Here is a 21,122-nt window from a genome sequence, read left to right as displayed (position 1 = left end):
AATTCACTTGTGCTAACTTTGTTGACCCGAGGTCAGCTCAGCACTAGATACCAAGGCAATAAAATGAAGGAATCCTAAACATTCAGCAAGAGCAAGTCTAATGTATATGGCTAAACTAATCAGCCCCTTGCCTTGAATCAGGGGCTTTCCAGTACATACACTGACAACAAACATTTTCATCCAAACCCCACATTAAACACAAAGTCAACATTAATTTTAATGTAACTCCACAATTCACCATTGACTTTGGCTCTGTGTACATGTCAGTCAGAGCTTGAAATAAACAAGAACCTGAATCATGAGGGCCACTAACAAGATGACCCAAGACGCAGACAGCAATATACACATCGACTGCACCCCTCCTAGATCTGCGTTCACTGTTTTCTTTTCTCAGACAATTAAGGGAGTGATCTGGATAGATCATAACTTGGAACCTTTGTGTTTTATGTCAAGACAATTACGTTGATTAATTTCAACTGACTTCAGTGGATAAATTTACCATTTTCAAAAATTAATTACTTGGAAATAAGTTTGGGCTTGTGGTCATTCCACCAGGTCAATGACACATGCCGACTTTCCCAAAAAACACTGGGCAGGTTTTGCCTCCAGGTGTCACCATTCTTGGGTACACAGGAGCAGAAATGTCTTGGAAGGCTGGGACCAGCATGTAAGTGTCATTTCAAAGAAAGCACAACGGCCCCTCAACTTTCTTACAAGTTTGTGCAAACTTGGCAGGTTACCTAAAACTTTGACAAACTCCTATAGATGCCTGGTAGAGAGTATCCTGACTGGTTGCATCATGGCCTGGTATGGAAACACTAGTGCCGAAGAATGGAGAAGCCCACAAAATGTAGGGAATACAACCCATTCCATCATTGGAAAAGCCCTCCCCACTATCGAACATATCTACAAAAGAGCTGCTACAGGAAAGCAGCATCCATCAAGGATCCCCACCATTACGGTCACACTCTCTTCTCACTGCTACCATCATCAGGAAGGAGGGACAGGAGCCTTAGATGTCATGCCCCAGGGTTCAGGAACAGTTATTCTTCAATCATTAGGCTCCAGGACCAGCACGAACAACTTCTGCCATCACAGCACTGAACTGATCACTGAACACAACGCTCAAATACTCTACAACTCATGTTCTTAGTATTACTCATTTATTAGTAGAAATTATTAATATCATATCTGCATGTTTCCTTCTTTTGCACATTGGTTGCCTGTCAGTCCTTATGTGTAGTTGTTCATTGATTCTATTGCATTTCTTTGTTCTACTGTGAATGCAGGCAAGAAAATGAATTTCAGGGCATGCACTTTGATAATAAATTTACTTTGAACTTTGAACAAGTGACTGGGGAAGAACTCATTTAGCTTCTTCACATTTACTGTCATTCTAAGGTGTGTTTATTATCAACCAGCAATATTTGGGCTCCTGGCATAATCTGGCCGAATATTGATCATTAGACAACAGGACTCAGGAGCAGGTCAGCCAGGCAACCTTTTCAGCACATCCCACCACCATAAGATTATTGCCAGATTGATCTTAGCCTCAATTCCACTCGTGTCTGTTCCGCTATGATAAGACTCTTGAATGAACCACTTATATGATAAAAGTGACTATTTAATCTATTAAATCTACCTTGCTTTGTTCCTTGCACTTTAATGGTCGCCCTGCCTTGATGTACTTACGTTTGGATGGTACACTAACAAAACTTTTCACTGTATCTCAGTACATGTGACAATAATAAACCAATTATCCATTAACACTCAACTCCCCCATAGACTGAAAATCCTTCCATCTCAGACTTGAATATATTCCATGACTAAACCTTCTGTCATGGTCCGGTCCATGAAGTCCGTATTCCGGTTCACGGTCCGGTCCATGGAACTCAGGACTCCGGGTCTTCCAGCTGTCCCTTGTTTGACTAAATCAAAGGTACCTGATTCCCATCTTTGGGCTTGCAATATAAGTAGCCTTGGGATTGAGTGTGGGCTGCTGTCTAAAGTAGAGAATGCCAGGACATATTTGGTTGGAAAACCACAAGTCTAGCAGGTGGTAGTAATGCACTGAAACTGGTTGCCAACTGCTATTAAACAAAATAGAAGAAGAAGAAGAAGAGGAAGTGTGGGCTGCTGGTTTGTCTTGTCAGTCCCCCTTGGAGCAACCTGCTGATGGAAGGGTAGTAACCCATTTGGGATCTCTAGCCCTGGTTGGAGGACCACTGCTTCATGGAGCCTTGTTGCCACTCATTGGAGTAGTCTTTGCGGTATGGATTTGGCTGATTCCTGGGCCAGCTGAGTGGCTGCCAGCTACTCTGAGCTAGATAGAGACCTGGCTGTTTCCGTAGCCAGCTGAGGTTGCAGGCCGTACTGAGACTCGAGCTTCCCTGGAGCAGAGATGGAACTGTCTGTTGTTCTTTGGTGTTTGTCTCTCCTTGTCCTTGCCTCTGTGGGGTAAGCCAGGTTTTTTTTGCTGTTGCCCTGCAGGGGGATCTGTCTTGTCTTGTCCTTGCCTCTGTGGGGTAAGTCTGGCCGTTCTGCCATTACCTGACGGAGAGACCTGTCCCACCTTGGTGTGGAGATGAAGTTGAGTCCTGGCTTGTCGAAGGATAAGTCCTGGCTCAATGTTGATGTTCAGTTCCCAGTCTGCCTCTCAGCTCCAGTCTCTGAGTTATCAGCCTCTGCATTTCAAGATGAAGATCCCAAGCCTTGAGGATCCCAAGCCAAGCTCCAAGACCCCAAGCCTTGAGGATCCCAAACCAAGCTCCAAGACCCTGACGATCCCAAGCCAAGCTCCAAGAACCCAAGACCCCGAGGATCCCAAGCCAAGCTCCAAGAACTCAAGACCCCGAGGATCCCAAGCCAAGCTTCAAGACCCCAAACCTCAAGCCATGTCATGTCCTTGCCTGGTTCTGGGGTCTGAGCCCAAGGCAAGACCCAGGTTTTGGGTACTTGTCCAGTCTCGGGCTCGGAGTCCAAGCCTTGTCTCCTAGTCCATGGTTCTTAGTCCTGGTCCGGCTTTCCCTAGCCCAACTCTGCGTTCTTGTCCCTGCTCCTTGCCTGAATCCTGTCACGTCCCTACTCTAGTCAAGTCCTGTTCCTTGTACTTCAGTGTTTGTGTCTCGCAGTTGGGTCCGTTCCCAGCACCCCACTGTGACACCTTCAGAGTTCTCCAGAATGCTCTTCATCTTGTGAAGAAAAACCAAGTTATCAGAAGATTGATGCTAATGAGAGAGATAAGTGAGACAATGGAGAAACATTCAAAATGTTAATGAGAGAGGAGAGAGAGATAATGGAAAGAGGCACCAGTCTGGTTATTGACAGACCGATTGCTTTGAACCTGAACTGTTTGAAGTTTGATGGACAGGCGATACCCCAGCAGGGGGATAAAAAGAACAGGTTCGCTAAGGCAAGACACACACCACGAGATCACGAGATAACGAGACCCTGGAAGAGCGGTGTGCCCCCACCAGTTGGTGTGAGTTTGGAGGTTTGGACGCGGGAACCGACCATAGACGTACAGGGTGAAAAGGTACGATCGGCGGGAACCTGGTGTGTGTGTTCACCCTTGCCTGGGTGCCGGGTTCACAGCAGAAGAATGGTCGTGTCCGGAATGGAGGGGTCACAGTCAGTGACCACAGAAGACATAAAAGGGTTCGCCCGAAAGCTAACTGCGAAGAACAAAGGTCTGTCTGAATGAGATTTGCATTCCCTCTCCTTCCCCCCCGTCTCTCCTTCCCCCGTCTCTCCTTCCCCCCTCTTGCCTCCTCCCCCTCTCTTCTCCTCCTCCCCCTCCTCCTCCCCCTCTCCCCCCTCTCCTCCTCCCCCTCTCTCCTCCTCCCCCTCTCTCCTCCTCCCCCCTCCTCCTCCCCCTCCTCCTCCCCCTCCTCCCCCTCCTCCTCCTCCCCCTCTCTCCTCCTCCCCCCTCTCCTCCTCCCCCCCTCTCCTCCTCCCCCCTCTCCTCCTCCCCCTCTCCTCCTCCCCCCTCCTCCCCCCCCCCTCCTCCCCCCCTCTCCTCCTCCCCCCTCCTCCTCCCCCCCTCCTCCTCCCCCCTCCTCCTCCACCCCCTCTCCTCCTCCACCCCTCTCCTCCTCCCCCCCTCTCCTCCTCCTCCCCCTCTCCTCCTCCCCCCTCTCCTCCTCCCCCCCTCCTCCTCCCCCCTCTCCTCCTCCCCCCCTCTCCTCCTCCCCCCTCTCCTCCTCCCCCCTCTCCTCCTCCCCCCTCTCCTCCTCCCCCCTCTCCTCCTCCCCCCTCTCCTCCTCCCCCCTCTCCTCCTCCCCCCCTCTCCTCCTCCCCCCTCTCCTCCTCCCCCCTCTCCTCCTCCCCCCTCTCCTCCTCCCCCCTCTCCTCCTCCCCCCTCTCCTCCTCCCCCCTCTCCTCCTCCCCCCTCTCCTCCTCCCCCCTCTCCTCCTCCCCCCTCTCCTCCTCCCCCCTCTCCTCCTCCCCCCTCTCCTCCTCCCCCCTCTCCTCCTCCCCCCCTCTCCTCCTCCCCCTCTCCTCCTCCCCCCTCTCCTCCTCCCCCCTCTCCTCCTCCCCCCTCTCCTCCTCCCCCCTCTCCTCCTCCCCCCTCTCCTCCTCCCCCTCTCCTCCTCCCCCCCTCTCCTCCTCCCCCCCTCTCCTCCTCCCCCCTCTCCTCCTCCCCCCTCTCCTCCTCCCCCCTCTCCTCCTCCCCCCTCTCCTCCTCCCCCCTCTCCTCCTCCCCCCTCTCCTCCTCCCCCCTCTCCTCCTCCCCCCCTCTCCTCCTCCCCCCTCTCCTCCTCCCCCCTCTCCTCCTCCCCCCTCTCCTCCTCCCCCCTCTCCTCCTCCCCCCTCTCCTCCTCCCCCCTCTCCTCCCCCCCTCTCCTCCTCCCCCCTCTCCTCCTCCCCCCTCTCCTCCTCCCCCCTCTCCTCCTCCCCCCTCTCCTCCTCCCCCCTCTCCTCCTCCCCCCTCTCCTCCTCCCCCCTCTCCTCCTCCCCCCTCTCCTCCTCCCCCCCTCCTCCTCCCCCCCCCTCTCCTCCTCCCCCCCCTCTCCTCCTCCCCCCCTCTCCTCCTCCCCCCCCTCTCCTCCTCCCCCCCTCCTTCCTCCCCCCACGGCACAACAGCGATTACTGTGAACTGTACTAAGCTGAACTGAACTCTGCATCACTTGAGACTGATCATTTTACCCCTAGACTGCGATAGAGTTTGGTTGATTCCTATTACCCTAGTTCTGTGTACATGTGTGTTTTATCATTGCTAACCTGTTGCATTTATATCCTTATGATTAGAATACTGTGTTGCTTATTTCTTTAATAAAACTTTATTAGTTTCTGTTAACCAAACTCCAACTAAGTGGTCCATTTCTGCTGGTTTGGCAACCCAGTTACGGGGTACGTAACAATCCGTATCAATCAGTAGACAATCCATATTCTGAAAGTATTCCCCCTAAATAGTTTTTCCTATCAGGGAAAACATTCTCCCAACAACTGCTCCATGAAGCTCTCCCAGAATTTTATGGTCTCATTTAGATCACCTCTCATTCTTTTAAACTCCAGTGAGAAGAATTTCCTTCTGGTTCAGTTTCTAACGATATGCTAGCTGAAAGAGAACAAGAGTGTGCACAAGGAGTCAGTGCCCCTTTCTGACAGAAACATGATTCCCACCCCTCTGTCCCACTCGATTCAACATACGCAGCCAGGTCTCTGCAGCTGGCTCTTACCAATGCTTATCAAGGATCCAGTTTTCTGCCCTCCACTCTCCACCCCCCACCCCATCTTGCATATTAATTTCTGAGCACGTTCTTTCTTCCCCATCTACCCAGCAGGTTTCTATCCCTTCCGCTCTCTCGCTGTTGTCTGAAATAGTAGGATCCTGCCTCTCAGCCAACCAGCTTCCCAAAGACAGGAAAAAGATAAATAGAAATTCCTCTGTACAATTTATTTATTTATTGAGATACAGCGCAGAATAGGCCCTTCCTGCTATTTGAGTGGCACCACCCAGCAACTCTCCAATTTATTCCTAGCCTAATCACAGGACAATTTATAGTGACCAATAGACCTACCAACCGGTATGTTTTTGGACTGTGGGAGGAAACCGGAGCCCCCGGAGGGAACTCGCATGGTCACAGGGAGAATGTACAAACTCTTTACAGGCAGGCAGCAGGAATTGGACCCAGGTCCTTCGTACTGTAAAGCATTGTACTAACCACTATGCTACTGTGCCACCCCAAGATTTAACAAGAGCTCAAGGAAATACATAATTCTCATCAGGCTTGCAACTGTTTGCCCCCCCATGCACTCTGCTGACTCACTGTGTGCATTAGAGCCAATAACTTAATCCCTCCAGCCCATGGTCCAGTTCATATCAATACTCTTTCATAACAAGCCAAGCTTCTTGCTTGTAAGTCTATTCTTTCCGTCTAATCTCTCAACCTTCCAAGTGCGCAGTCACTCTGCATCCTTGATGTTCTTATCTCCAGTGGTTTTGAACTCAGCTTCTGTCTGGCACTGCTGCTTCATTCTGGGCCTGACTTTTGTACTGCAGATAGGGGTCCAGATTCACAATAAAGCAGCAACTTCCGATATGAGCTACAACAGGGATCAGCAGAGGAGACACAAGCGACTGAAAAATTAACAGCCTGTGTCAGATGCCATGGCGCAGTAAGTAAACCACAGTACTGCAAACTCACGCTTTAATCTCTGATTTGCCACCCCAGGGGATTAGGACATAGATGTAGCTCTGCATGCCATTATTTGTTTACATTCCCTGCACTCTTCCTGCGATTGTAACACTATATTTGGCATTCTGTTTCTCTTACCAGTACCTCGAAATGAATGGCATGACCTATCTGGACAACACATGAACAGCAAAAAGCTTTTCACTGTATCTCAGTACATGTGACATTCAGTGAACCAAAACCAGTACCACACACCACCAACAGCTGGTTCATCTATTGCAAAGGTTCATCCATTTCATCTGTTTCAAAGGCAAGTACTGACTTGCTGCAGTTACAAGACTGAAACGTTCTGTCTACCGACAAATTTTAATGACCTGTGCAATGAGCAGATTCCCCATTGTTTACAACCCTCAGAAGAGATAGGTGGTTCAACAATTTCAGTCAACCAATGAGAGAGATCATGAAATATCATTACTCTGTTTTGCAGACAAACTATATTGACCATTTCACTCTTCAAGGTTTCAATCTAATATATGCAGACTTTAGAGAAAGTTTGTTCTGAATATCTCATTGCCAAATTAAAATCCACAGTCAGAATTATGTCCATTATCTATAACTTCATGTTATTTTCACTCACAACTATACAACTTAATTAATTTATTTATTGAGATACTACACGGAATAGGCTCCTCTGGCCTTTTGTGCCATACCACCCAGTAACCTGAGATATAACCCTAACCTAATCATGAGACAATTTACAATGATGAAATAACCTATGCCTTTGGAATGTGGGAGGAAACTAGAGCACTTGGAGGAAGCCCACCGGGTCACAGTGAGAATGTACAAACCTGCTACAGATAGCGGCCCTAATTGAACTCATCTCACTGGTACTGTAAAGTGTTGTGCTACCCACTAGTGCTGTCCTTGCTTATCGGCTAAAAGAAATCCCATATATAGTGCTGCATGTTTCTTTTCTAGGGGGAGACTTCACTGGCAATGCGATATAGTGGAAAATTCAATACGTGGCTCCTTCTTCATACTTCTAAGTTTCTAATCGGAATGTTTAAGACTTCAACCACGAGTAGAGGTCACTGAAGGAAATCCCTATCACTTTCCGCCAAAAAGTGTCTAACTCTCTGCAACGCCAGACATTCAATTCCAAACTTCCCTTGCCAGGATTTCGGAGAGTTCAGAGCCAAAGTCAAAGTAAATTTATTATCAAAGTGCATCCATGTTACCAACTACTACCTTGAGATTCATTTTCTTGCAGGCATTTACAGGAAAATAAAGAAATGCAACAGAATTTATGAAAACCTATTAATAAACAAAGACTGACAAACAACCAAAGTGCAAAAGAAGCCTAAGTGAGCAAATTAAAAAATAGTAATACTGAGGGCACGAGTTGTAGAGAACTTGAATGTGAGTGTAGAGGGCATGAAATCAGTTCAGGGTTGTGGTGAGTGAAGTTGTTCACACTTAGTTAGGAGCCTGATTGTTGTAGGGTAATAATTGCTCCTGAACCTCGTGGTGTGGGACCTAAGACTGTTACCGTTTTTGATCAGTGTTCTTGAACAACCAAGGAGAGGAAAATGTAACAAGTACCTGCTCTGTAATATATTGATATTGGTTTATTATTGTCATATGTACCAAAATACAGTGAAAAGCTTGTCTTGCAATCGAATCATTACACAATGCATTTAGCTAGAATAAGGTAAAACAATAAAAAAAGCAGAGTTGAGTCTAAAAGTCAGCAAAACGGTGTAGTGCAGGTAAGTGATAAGCAGAAGATCATAAAGAGGGAGACTGTCAGGTCAAGAGTCATCTCATCTCACAAGATGACTGTTCGAGAATCTGATAACAGCCGAACCGAAGTTGTCCTTGAGCCTGGAGGTACATGCTTTCAGGATTTTGTATCTTCTACCCGATGGGAGAGGGAAGAAGAGAGAATGTCGGGGGTGGGTGAGGTCTTTGGTTATGCTGGCTGCATTACTGAAGCAGTGAGAAGGACAGAAATAATCCATAAAGGGGGGAAGCAGGGACTGGTTCCTGTGATGTGCTGAGCCATCTCTACAACACTCTGCAGTTTCTTACAGACATATGCTGAGCAGTTGCAAGGGGTTGTGGACAGAGCTCAGCACGTGACAGTGCTGAGCTGTGTCCACAACACTGTCCCACACTGCATCCTCATTATTCCAGTACTTTCACTACTGGAAAATGGATGACCAGTTTGATTGTGTCGCCAGATGGAGAAAGATTGGTCAGCACTCCAAGAGGTAAACACAAGAGATTCTGAAGATGCTGGAAAACTCAATCAATGCACACAAAATGCTGCAGAAACTCAGCAAGAGTTGAGGAATCCAAGAGACCTCAATTTGCCTTCTTTTAAATGTTCTAAGAGCTTCCACCTGATTCAGACCACTGAATGGGAGTATTTTCAACAGTGTAGGACATCCTTAGTACTCCAACAAAGAACCTTGCAGTATGGGGTAATGTGGTTATGTCATTGTACAGGTAACGCAGATGCCTGGTCCTGACATACGCCATCTAAATCTACCATGGTAGCTGGAGACCTGAATCAGAAACTAGTACCAGGAATGGTTTTCAGAAAGTTATAATATAGCTGGTATAAAAACATTTAAATATTTCAATGCATATCTTAGGGAAGGAAATTTGCCCTTCTTTCCGACTGCTGTGTGCATATGGGTCCAGATCACAGGAACAGCCTGAACTTTAAATGCTTTCTGAAATAGTACTGCGTGTCACTCACTCGATTCAAAACTATCATAAGATAATAAAACAAATATAAGCAATTAGATCATGGAAAATAAACAGTGTCAAATTTGGACAAGTTATTAACTCACCCATGAAACCTTCCTCGCTAACATCTGGAAATGTTAGGAGAGCTGATCTGTGGGTGAATCAAGCAATGACTTGACGTAGGTATATCGACAGTTTAGCTGAAATCTCTCTCCTTCCATTAGCATGTCCAATGGACAGAGTTGGGGCCACAGTGCCATCAAGTCAGAAGAGAATAGGTCAGATCTACAATGATTCATGATTCCAGGGTAGGCCAAAATTGCCCAGGAAACAACTACTCTAAAAACAAAAGGCTAAAGACAAAAAAATCAAAAAGGAACAATTTTAGCACAGAGAATGTTCATATTTGTGGAGAAAGAAAACAAAAATGTGTGTGGTTACCTCAGCTGTTTTAATTCGATATTAATTCCCAAGAACTGCCACAGACAGAGAGAAAATGACGTGTTATTTCCATATTTTCTTACAAGACAGAAAACTATTTGGTCCATGCTGGCTCTTGGAGAGCAATCCCTTCCCTCCAATTATTTCTTTGCAACCTGTATTCAGAATATTATAGTCTTATCCTAAGTTAAAAATTACAGGTTTCTCCCGCTATCCGAAGGTAGAGCGTTCCTGTGAAATGGTTCGTAAGCTGGAATGTCGTAAAGTGATTAAGCAATTACCATTTATTACTATGGGGAAAAATTTGTGAGCGTTCCCAGACCCAAAAAATAACCTACAAGATCATGCCAAATAACACACAAAACCTAAAATAACAGTAACCTGTAGTAAAAGCAGGAATGCTATGATAAATACACAGCCTATATGAAGTAGAAATACTTTTCTGCAGCACGGTAAAGCGCAGCGAAAATCTTGCAGAAGCGTTCTCGGCAGAAACACTCTCTCCAGTAACCTTTAAGCTATGAAGCTGCCAAATCATACCAAATAACACATAAAAATACACAGCCTATATAAAGTAGAAATAATGTATGTACAGTGTAGTCTCACTTACCAGAATCGAGAAGACGCCAATAAATTGCAGTTTCATCACTGTTAAACACTTGCTTATACGAATAACCACCTGACGCAATTGGCAATCGGCAATCGCCTCTGATCTGGGCCAACATTTACGTGCCAGGTAGCACCTAATTAATTAGCCTGTTTATTTCGGCTTTTTTCTTAAAGATGTGCTGGGTGCGTTCTGACCAGCGCTGTACACCTGCGTGCTATATGGCAATGTATCAGTCCGCGATCCGTTGGTTGGGGACCACTGCTTAAACTATGAAGCTGCCTTCGCCTCAGAAACCGATCAAACCACCCATGACTACCTTTATATTCCACTTTCGCATCACTTTCATCACCATCATCCAGTGCTTTCTGTTTCAGCTTCTATAAAAGACTGGCTGATTAAGAAAACTTAACGGAACACCACGCTTTGTACACCCATCAATCCACTCAAGCAATAAACCTTCCATTTTATCCATTTTTGGATGCCGACTAAGAAAGATCACTCTGCTACGAGCAGAACCAACAGTAACGTTGGCAGCTTTCAAAATTCTTTCTCTCTGCGTATAAATAGTGTGAATGGTGGATACAGGCAAGTTTAATGCGCGGACAATGTCCTTACTTTATTCACCACAATCAAAACGCTTAATTATGTCTAGTTTTACGCTAAGTGTAACACCCTTACGAGCTCTTTTAGGCTTTTCTGATACTTTAGAACTCATCTTGTTAATGGATGCACAAAATAAATCAAGATAAAGCACGTGTTTAAGCAATGCCAGCTAGAATGCAGATGCAGGGGAGGAGCTTGGGTGTTCGGGCATGCGCTACCTTTTTTCCTAGCAGTGAAAACACCTTCTGTTAGTGAAAACAGGTAACTAATGTAGGTTTTTCATAACAGCGAGGTGTCATAAAGCGAACATTCGGAAAATGGGGGCCACCTGTATAGCTAAAAACCACAGTACAGAAGAAAAAAGACATGGTTAAACATTATGCCTCCCCTATCCACTTTGTCTCTGTAACTCTCACTCGACCCATTCTGTTTTCATAGCTTGCATATTTATAGAGTGTTTCCTTCTTTCATGGAATACTATGCTCTTGGTCAATAAGGTTCAATCACTTAGCATTCAGGATGAAAGAGTAAATTGGATTCAACATTGGCTTTGTAGGAGAAGCTAGAGAGAGTTAGTAGATGGTTGCCTCTTTGACTGGAGCCCTGTGACTATTGATGTACTGCAGGGGTCAGTGCTGGGTCCATTGTTGATTTTCGTCTGCGGTATATTAACAATTTGGAATATAACATGGTAAACTGGATCAGCAAATTTGCAGATAGCACCAGGAGTGGACAGGGAGGAAGGCTATCAAAATTTGCAGTGGGATCTGAACCAACTGGAAAAATGAGCTGAAAGACGGTGGTGCAATTTAATGCAAACTTGTGTGAGGCATTACCCTTTGTGAGGACAAACCGGAATAAGATTTACACAGAGAACTGTAGGGCACTGAGGAGTATGGTTGAAGGGAATGTGATCCATAATTCCTTGAAAGAGACATCACAGATAGATAGGGTCATAAAGAAAACTTTTGGTACATTGGCCTTCATAAATTAGAGTACTGTATACAGGAGTTGGGAAGATATGCTGAAGTTTTATAAGCCATTGATGAGGCCTAATTTGGAGTATTGTGTGCAGTTCTGGTCTCTTACCTACAGGAAAGGTACAAGATTGAATGAGTACACAAAAATCTTACAAGGATGTTGCTGGGTCTTGAAGACTTGAGTTAAAGGGAAAGGTTGAATATGCTGGGACTTTATTCTCTGGAGCATAGGAGAATGAGGGGAGATTTGATAGAGGTTTGCAAAGTTATAAGGGATTTAGATAAGGTAAATGCAAGGAGGCTTTTCAACTGGAAAAATAGATGAAATGTGAAATATTTAAGGGGAACCTGAGGGGGAACTTCTTCACTCAGAGGGTGCTGTGAGTGTGGAATGAGTTGCCAGCAGAAGTGGTGGATGCGGGTTTGATTTCAACATTTAGGAGAAATTTGAATTGATACATGGATTGGAGGGCTATAGTCCAGGTGTGGGTCAATGAGACTAAGCAGAATAACAGTTCAGCATGGTCTAAATGGACTGAAGGGCCTGTTTCAGTATTGTAGTGCTCTATGATTCTATAATTGGACATATCGCCACAAACTTTCTTTTCTATATTAGCCCATCGACTCTCTTTGTACATGGGGTGGGCTTGTATTCATCTGAGGTATATTCATAGGCATGAGTAAGACAATGGGTTTGCAGGGAAGTAGATAAAGAATAAAATGAATAGGTTAACCAAGGAGGTAGCATAAACTCACCTCTACATTCTGATGTCCTTCCAAAATGTTCCCCAATGTAATTAGTCACTTTGCCCATAGTTTTGGGTACATGGCACACTCCAAAACAGGGGACCCGTTCAGTTCATTAAAAGGCAAATGTGAGGAATGAGCCAGCAACCTGGTGAAGCTAAATTATGTAGCAAAGAGCTGAAAGGTTTTACTGTGGATTTCACACCCAACAGATCCAACTTCTAGGCTTGACAGGTTAAGTGACCAATTAAAGAGCTAACAGCAGGAAGTACAAGAACATCTGTGATAGTTTTGCCTGTGACAAGTGTGTCAAAGACATTGCTGAGTTATTTGCAAAACTCCATCAGAAACGTCAGTTGGATGATCCACTTTTACACTTACTTTGCCCTTCACTTTCATAAAAAGGTAATGTACCGTTTGTTCAGGAGAGGACAGGAGGGATAAAAGCAGAGGTTAAATCATGGGGAAAACTGCAGTTTCAGTTGATTGTAGCTAGCAGAAGATTACATTGAGGCAACACTCACAGCACGCTGGAGGAACTCAGCAGGTCAGGCAGCATCTGTGGAAACGATGAGTCGATGTTTTGGGCCGCAGCCCTTCGTCAGGACTGTAGAGGGAAGGGGCAGAGGCCCTTTAAAGAAGGTGGAGGGAGGGTGGTAAGGAGAAGGCCGGTAAGTTCCAGGTGAAAAACCAGTAAGGGGAAAGATAAAGGGGTGGGGGAGGGGAAGCAGGGAGGTGATAGGCAGGAAAGGTGAAGAAGGAATAGGGGAAAACACAATGGGTGGTAGAAGGAAGTGGAACCATGAGGGAGGTGATAGGCAGCTGGGGGAGGGGGCAGAGTGACATAGGGATAGAGGAAGGGAGGGGGAGGTTACTACCGGAAGTTGGAGAATTCTATGTATGGACATATCTGAATGGGAGTGGGAAGCAGAGTTGTAAGCATCTCCCACCCGGCACTTATCCCTGTAAGCACAAGTGCTACACCTGTCCCTACACCTCCTCTCTTGCCACCATTCAGGGCCCCAAACAGTCCTTCCAAGTGAGGCAACACTTCACTTGTGAGTCTATTGGGGTCATCTATTGAATCCGGTGCTCCCGGTGAAACCCGACGCAGATTGGGGGACGGCTTCGTCGAGCACCTCCACCACAACAGACAGGATCTCCCAGTAGCCATCCACTTCAAGTCTGCTTCCCACTCCCATTCAGATATATCCATACATGGCCTCCTCTACTGCCAATGATGAGGCTAAACTCAGTTTGGAGGAGCAGCACATCGTATACCATCTAGGTAGTCTCCAGCCCCTTGGTATGAACATAGAACTCTCCAACTTCTGGTAATTCCCTCCCCCTCCCTTCATCTATCCCTATGTCACTCTGCCCCCTCCTCCAGCTGCCTATCACCTCCCTCATGGTTCCGCCTCCTTCTACTACCCATTGTGTTTTCCCCTATTCCTTCTTCACCTTTCCTGCCTATCACCTCCCTGCTTCCCCTTCCCCAACTCTTTATCTTTCCCCTTACTGGCTTTTCACCTGGAACCTACTGGCCTTCTCCTTCCCACCTTCCCCCCACCTTTTTGATAGGGTCTCTGCTCCTTCCCTCTACATTCCTGACGAAGGGTTCCGGCCCGAAATGTCGACTCATTGATGCTGTCTGACCTGCTGAGCTCCTCCAGCGTGTTGTGGGTGTTGCTTTGACCCCAGCGTCTGCAGATTTGTGTTTAAAATTACACTGAAGAATTTCTATCTACAACTATACTGCAGGAAGTCAAGGGCACATTACAGACAACAGGTGAAGAGATGTAGTGATACCTCTGAGTTGCACTGAACACTAATGTTCTACAATTCTAACCAAGTATTTCCAGAACAGATACAGCATTGAATATATACATGAATGGGAGGGCTATAGACCAGGTGCAGGTCAATGAGACTAAGCAGAATAACGGTTTGACATTGAGTAGATGGACCAAAGAGCCCATTTCTATACTGTAGTGCTTTATGACTCTATAAATGGACATGCTGTGACAAGATTGAAAGTTAGCCACATATGTCTTCTTCACAAGCAAAAAAAGACAAACGTAATTATGCTATTTACTGGTCTCAGCTACCAGGAAAGTGATGGAAGGTATAATAGCAGTGCCATTGAGCAATACTTACACAAATAAAATTTGTGGTCTCTTTTTCCTCAGAGGTAAAATGGCTGATCCTAAAGGGTATGCAGTTAAAGTTCAAAGTCAATGAGCAGGGCATAGAGAGTAATATTTGCCTGGAACATGCTGCCAGGAGCAGTTGTGGAGGCAAAAATGCTGAAGGCATTTAAGAAGCTCATAGATTGGCATGTGAGTGTACAGAAAATGGAGGGATATGGTTGTTGTGTAGGAAGAAGGAATAGTTTAGTTAAACTTTTAATTAACTTGGCACGAGATCGTGGATTGAATGTCCTGTTCCTGTTCTATACTGTTCTATGTGTGAATAAACCTCTTACCAAAGTTCATTCTGATTTCTGGCTTCAGTCATTTCTATTCTCATTAAAGCCCTAAATGCAAGTATGAACAAAAGAGTGATATTTCAAAGATGAACAGGCCACTGTGGGATCATCTTAAAATAAAGCTCTTAAATCTCAACAAAGCTGAAGTCAGCGAATCAGGAGGAATACACCCAACCAGTCACAAGGACACCTGACACAATGCAACGTGTTTGTTTGTAGGCCATCATCTCAGTATCAAGAGATTGTTATGGATGCTGCTCAGGATAATTCTCCAACCTAATCACAACCAACTGCTTGAGCAATGACCTTCTCCCTTCGTAATATTTGAAACTGGGGTTCACCTATGATTGCAACGTTTTCCCTTCCATTTGAGGATCCTTGGATAACGGAACATCCCCATGCCACTCTGTGGCAAAACCTGAACAGCGTTAAAATATTTTTCATTAAGTAGCAAATTATATTCTAGTCACAACTTATCATCAATCATCATCAGCAAATCTTTTCAGTGAAAGGGGTTGATTCAATGATTCGATGGTTTAATGTGTCAGAGAAGGTATAGAGTATACAACCCGAGTTGTAAAGATTTCAGGTTGTATACTATATACTATAATATTCTCTGATAATAAATAGCAATTAACATAGTCAAATTCTTCACCAAACACATTGTTTCATTACTAATTAGAACAACCACACATCTGGTACAACAGCAAGTCAGCAGCTGAATGCTCATCTAATACATTGGTTGGATCCTTAAAACTTTTTCACCTTCAGTATGATAGAATAATGCCTGTTTGCCTAGATGGTTGCAATTCCAATAACATTCAAGAAGCACAACACAATCCAGGAGAGTTGGGCCAATCGATTAACACTGAAGGGTCTTGGCCTGAAACGTCGACTGTACTCTTTGCCATGGATGTTGCCTGGCGTGCTGAGTTTCTCCAGCATTTTGGAGGAACTTGCTTGGATTTCCAACATCTGCAGATTTTCTCTTGCTTGTGATTTGCACTGAATCTTCTACCAGTAATATTCTCTCTACTACCAACAGCTGCTACAGTGTAGCTTGCCAAGTTTTCTTTGACTCCTAAATCCACAGGTTCAGGAGGTGCATGGGAATACCAACCACTTCAATATACAAACTCTAACATACCAGTTTCTTCTTCAAACCCAACTACATTTTTGTACATACAATTTCTATCCATTTTGCTGTGTGTTCACAAAATGTACTCTTGGTCTCTTAACTTTCACAGATGTTTCATATATTTTATCACTTTAAAGAATGAGAGGAGTTATGGTTATTGTTTTCAGGGACACATTTATCAAGAACACTTGGTATGGTATGCAGTGAACTTACAGCACTCTTCTCCTGAACCAGCAGAGTATTCTTCTGCTCTAGCTCCTGAATTCGCAAAGAAAGTTTATCTGCTTTTTCAACAGCCAGTTTTAGCTCCTCCTCCTTTGCCCTCATCTTGATGTTTTGACCTGTCACATGAAGTGGTTTAACCTACAAAAGGAAAATTTTGTTAAGACATGCCTTTTCAAAAATGTAACGCAGATGCCACTTCACAAAAGGAGCAGTGCAAGAAAACAGCATCACAATAAACCTCTCCAAAATAAATCTTGCTCAGGACATTCCCCTTAATTTCAATGCACACTGAGACTGATTGAGTAATGTCTGAGAGAGAATTTATAACATTCTTAACATGCATTAGTTAATGAATCTCCATCCTGCTCTGAAGCTTTGTAAGGGTGACTGTGAATGAGCATCAGTGAAACCAGATCACCATGAGTGTTAAGATAAATCACAATGTAACCCCTGTCCCTGGCCCTTCCTCACAATAGCGATGTAAAAAGTACAATAACGATGTACTAGTTGTGAAAAAAACTTCTCTGTTTGCTTTATCCATTCATGCACATTACTTTGCACGGTATATATTCTAAGATTTTGTAAATTCTTGTAAAGAAATACATTTATTATATTGTAAGACGTATTAAAATTCCGAAACTATTTGTCAACTGTTCAAAAGTTCAAAGTAATTTTATTATCAAAGTACAATAATCTCGCCATATAAAATCCTGAGATCTGTTTTCTTGTTGACATATTCAGTAATTCCAATAATTATAATAGAATCAGTGAAAGACCACACCCAAAATGGCAGACAACCATTGTACAAAAGGCAACAAACTACAGATGCAATAAAGGAAATAATAATAATAATGAATAACTAAGCAATAAGTATTGAGAACATGAGATGAAGAGTCCTTGAAAATGAGTCCTTAGGTTGTGGGAACTGTTCAGTGATGGGGCAAGTGAAGCTGTGTGAAGTTATCCCCACTGGTTCAAAAACCTGATAATTGAGGGGTAATAACGATTCCTGAACCTGGTAGTGTGAGTCCCGAGTCTTCTATACCTTCTTCCTGATGGCAGCAGTGAGAAGAGGACATGACGTGGGTGGTGGGGGTCCCTGATGATGGATGCTGCTTTTCTCTGACAGCGCTCCATGTAGATGTGCCCACTGGTGGGGAAGACTTTACATGTGATGTGCTGGGCTGTATCAACTACTTTTAACAGGAACTGTTAATACGGGTCACCAGAAATAATCCTGCCCATTTGATACAAACCAAAACTTGAAGTGTCCATTCTCACATTAATGAACCTAACTTCAGGACAGACAGACAGAAAGGAAAATACCATAGTGATATACCATTACAGATTGACGTCCTTCACTATGGCCTCTGCAGGTTCACAATAAAGACAAATCAATGAGCAATTCTGGGAGAGTGAAAATACAAGTAGGATCTTTCTATTGCATGGCTTTAGTTCCTCTACAGCAAATAGTAACTAAAACAAGGGCAATGGATTAAAACCACATCAAAGGGCTTAAGTTAAACTAATGCAAACTTGTATTACTTCACACATGACTGGTATTTGGAGAATAATACTAAAATGTATATTTCAGCCATGTTATAGAAACATAGCAATTTTCTGAGCTCACCTGAGAAAGTATCATCTAGAATTGTCATCTGCAAGTAATCATTGCTCAGTTCCAGACATAACAATTGAGCAATCAAAGGAATGCAAAACCTCCTGCTTGTACTGAATACTTCCCAAGCGCACCAGTTGAGAATAAGAAAATAAATGGCAAATGTAACAGGATATTCTGCACATTCTGAGGTGTTGTTCAGTTGTTTAACTGAAGAAGGCAACAGTGGAAAATGATCGTGAAAAATTCCTAATTTGTACATTCTCCCCGTAGCTGCATGGGTTTCCTCTGGGTGCTCTAGTTTCCTGCCACAGTCCAAACACTTACTAGTTGGTAGGTTAATTGGTCATTGTAAATTGTCCCGTGATTAGGCTAGGATTAAATTGGGGGATTGCTGGGTAGTGCAACTTGAAGGGCCAGAAGGGTCTATTTTTGTTGTATCTCATTAAATAAATTACATCACCACATCATACGTGTGTATTTTACTAAAAAAAAGGGAAGAATACTAAAAAGATATATATCCCTGATTCCTGTCTGTTTCCTTCAATTAGTTCCTGGAGTTACAAGACATAACAGTGGCAATGAGGAAGTTTTAAAATGTACCCGAGACAGCTACCTAGCTGATGAAGTGTAGTATGTTTTTCTTCGGAAGTTGAGTCAGCTGCTTGAGTTTTAAAAAGGGCAAAAAAATGGATGAAATTAACAAGCAACAAATATAGACACAGGTTCATAAACAGAGAGTACCAGGTGACAAGAATAAAAACGCTTTAAAAAGAACGTAAATGGTTAACTACAATGGAAAGATAAATGCGTTCAATTGTAAGAAAGATACCTGAATGACGTATACTAAATGAATTGAGCAGTATTTTGAAGAAAATGAAAAAGCTGATGAAAAACGAGTGCCGGTGTTGCTGAGTGCAATGGGTAGATATGCATACAGTTTGCTTAGAGGATTAAATACTCCAGCCAAACCAGTTGAAGTGAGCATTGCTGATATCATGAATGTAATGCAGGAAGATACAGAACTGAAACCGTTGCTGACTGCAGAACACTTTCAGTTTCATAAGTGCAATCAAAATGAAAGGGAGTCCATTTCAGCTTGCGTGGCCAAATTGGAGAAATTCTGTTAGCATTGCTAGTTCAGCAATAGTTTAATGATGCACTGAGAGATCATTTACTTTGGGGAATCTTACAAGAAAGCATTCATAAATGGCTCTTAGCTGAAGCAAAACTCACATTTAAAAGAACAGTTGAAATCGATGCATGAAATAGAAGCCAGCAGTGCAAATGAGTTGCAGTCAGGAATGAAAATGAGTGTGGACAAAATTACAAAGTCTAAACAGAAACCTGCCTGGCTAAACAAGTAATGTTGGGGTTGTGGCAGGGTCTCACATACATCAGACCAATGCAGGTTTAAAGGTGAAATTTGCAGAAAATGCAACAAATTAGGACACATACAAAGAGCATGTTGGTCAGACAAAAATAAATGGACTGCACAGGGAAGAAATAAAAATGAGAAGTCAAGTTGCAGTTCCAAAAAGAGTATTAATCTGCATGCAATTGATGGAAAATTTGAAAATGATGAGAGTGACCACAAGACTGGGTAGCCTTGAGATTTATAATGGCAAAACTAACAATAGACAGACGATATGGTTTACATGAGAAGTGGAGTTGGTCATTGGCTCAGCTGTTTCAGTCATTCCACAAAATGAGTTTGAACGGCATTTCGAAGATACTGAACTGAAGCCTGCAGATATCCAACTGAGAACTTATACTGGAGACCTGTAGATATCCAACTAAGAATTTATACTGGAGGAAAGATAATCTTGTGGGAATGACGTTTGTAACAGTGAGATACAATAACCAACTAGCCACATTCGGCTTGCGAGTGGTTAAAAATAGGAGGGCTGGTATTGTGGGGCCATGATTGGCTCTGACAAACTAAAACTTGATTGGAAATCCGTCCAGTATTTGCATGCCGCATCCCCTGCAATTGAGTCAACTGAAAGCAAATTAAGAAAGGTACTGGATGATGCCACAGCAGTGTTCAAAGATGGCAATGGAAAAGTCAAACATATCAAGGGTAAAATAGTATTAAATGAAAAAGTCACACCCAGGTTTTACATACCCGTCTGATTCCTTATACAATCCATGACAAAGTAGCCAGTGAGCTAGATCGCATAGAGGCTGAAGGAATTCTTTCCAAAGTTGAATGGAGCCCATGGGTAATGCCAGGTGTCCCAGTAGCCAAGAAGTACAGGTCTGTCAAGATCTATGGTGATTTTAAGGTTACGATTAAGCTATTACTGAAAATAAATCAATGCCCTCTGCACAGGATGGAGCAGAGGTCCCCAACCTTTTTTGCAGTGCGGACCAGTTTCATATTGACAATATTCTTGCGGACTGGCCGACCGGGGGGTGGGGGGAGGGGATGGTTGCCAACGGACAAGAGTACAGTAGCAGTCAAATACGCTGTTTACCCCGAAAAGACTACAATGACCATGAAACCTTGCGCGGGCACCAGTGTGCATGCGTGACTTGTGTATGCGTGCACGTGCTGTTTTTTGATACAAATCGTTTTTGGCGATTCTGTTCGGGAGGGGGGTGCTGTTAATCACGACCGGAATATCGGTGATAAGTGGCTAATACACTCAATTTCGTTTCTAAAAGGGTTTATCTAAAGAATTTAATATTAAACACACAGCGCATATTTTCCTCGCATGAATATAGCGATAAGTCAATTATCAGGGGAGGACAGGGGGGCTTGAAGTACGTGTTGAATGAACTCCCAGTAGAAGTGGCAGAAGCAGGTTCGATATTATCATTTAAAAGTTGAATTGGATAGGTATATAGACAGGAAAGGAATGGGGGGTTATGGGG

At 44.1% G+C, this 21,122-nt stretch overlaps 1 protein-coding gene across 4 annotated transcripts in view; it reads right to left on the bottom strand.

The window, feature by feature from the left end:
- Positions 1-21,122, bottom strand: part of LOC134360180 (myosin-16) — a 339,036-nt gene that overhangs the window by 242,521 nt on the left and 75,393 nt on the right. For 3 of the 4 annotated variants that reach the window (XM_063074218.1, XM_063074220.1, XM_063074222.1), the window contains one exon: positions 16,613-16,762. The exons of the other annotated variant lie outside the window; for it this stretch is intronic. In XM_063074218.1, the coding sequence (XP_062930288.1) occupies positions 16,613-16,762 (150 nt within the window). The remainder of the gene's footprint in view (positions 1-16,612; positions 16,763-21,122) is intronic. 4 annotated transcript variants of the gene reach the window in all.

The sequence above is a fragment of the Mobula hypostoma genome, chromosome 22 (genome assembly GCF_963921235.1).
Source record: "Mobula hypostoma chromosome 22, sMobHyp1.1, whole genome shotgun sequence".
Lineage (NCBI taxonomy): Eukaryota > Metazoa > Chordata > Chondrichthyes > Myliobatiformes > Myliobatidae > Mobula > Mobula hypostoma.
Note: the sequence above shows the minus strand (reverse complement) of the source record. Positions and strands in the feature narration are given on the sequence as shown.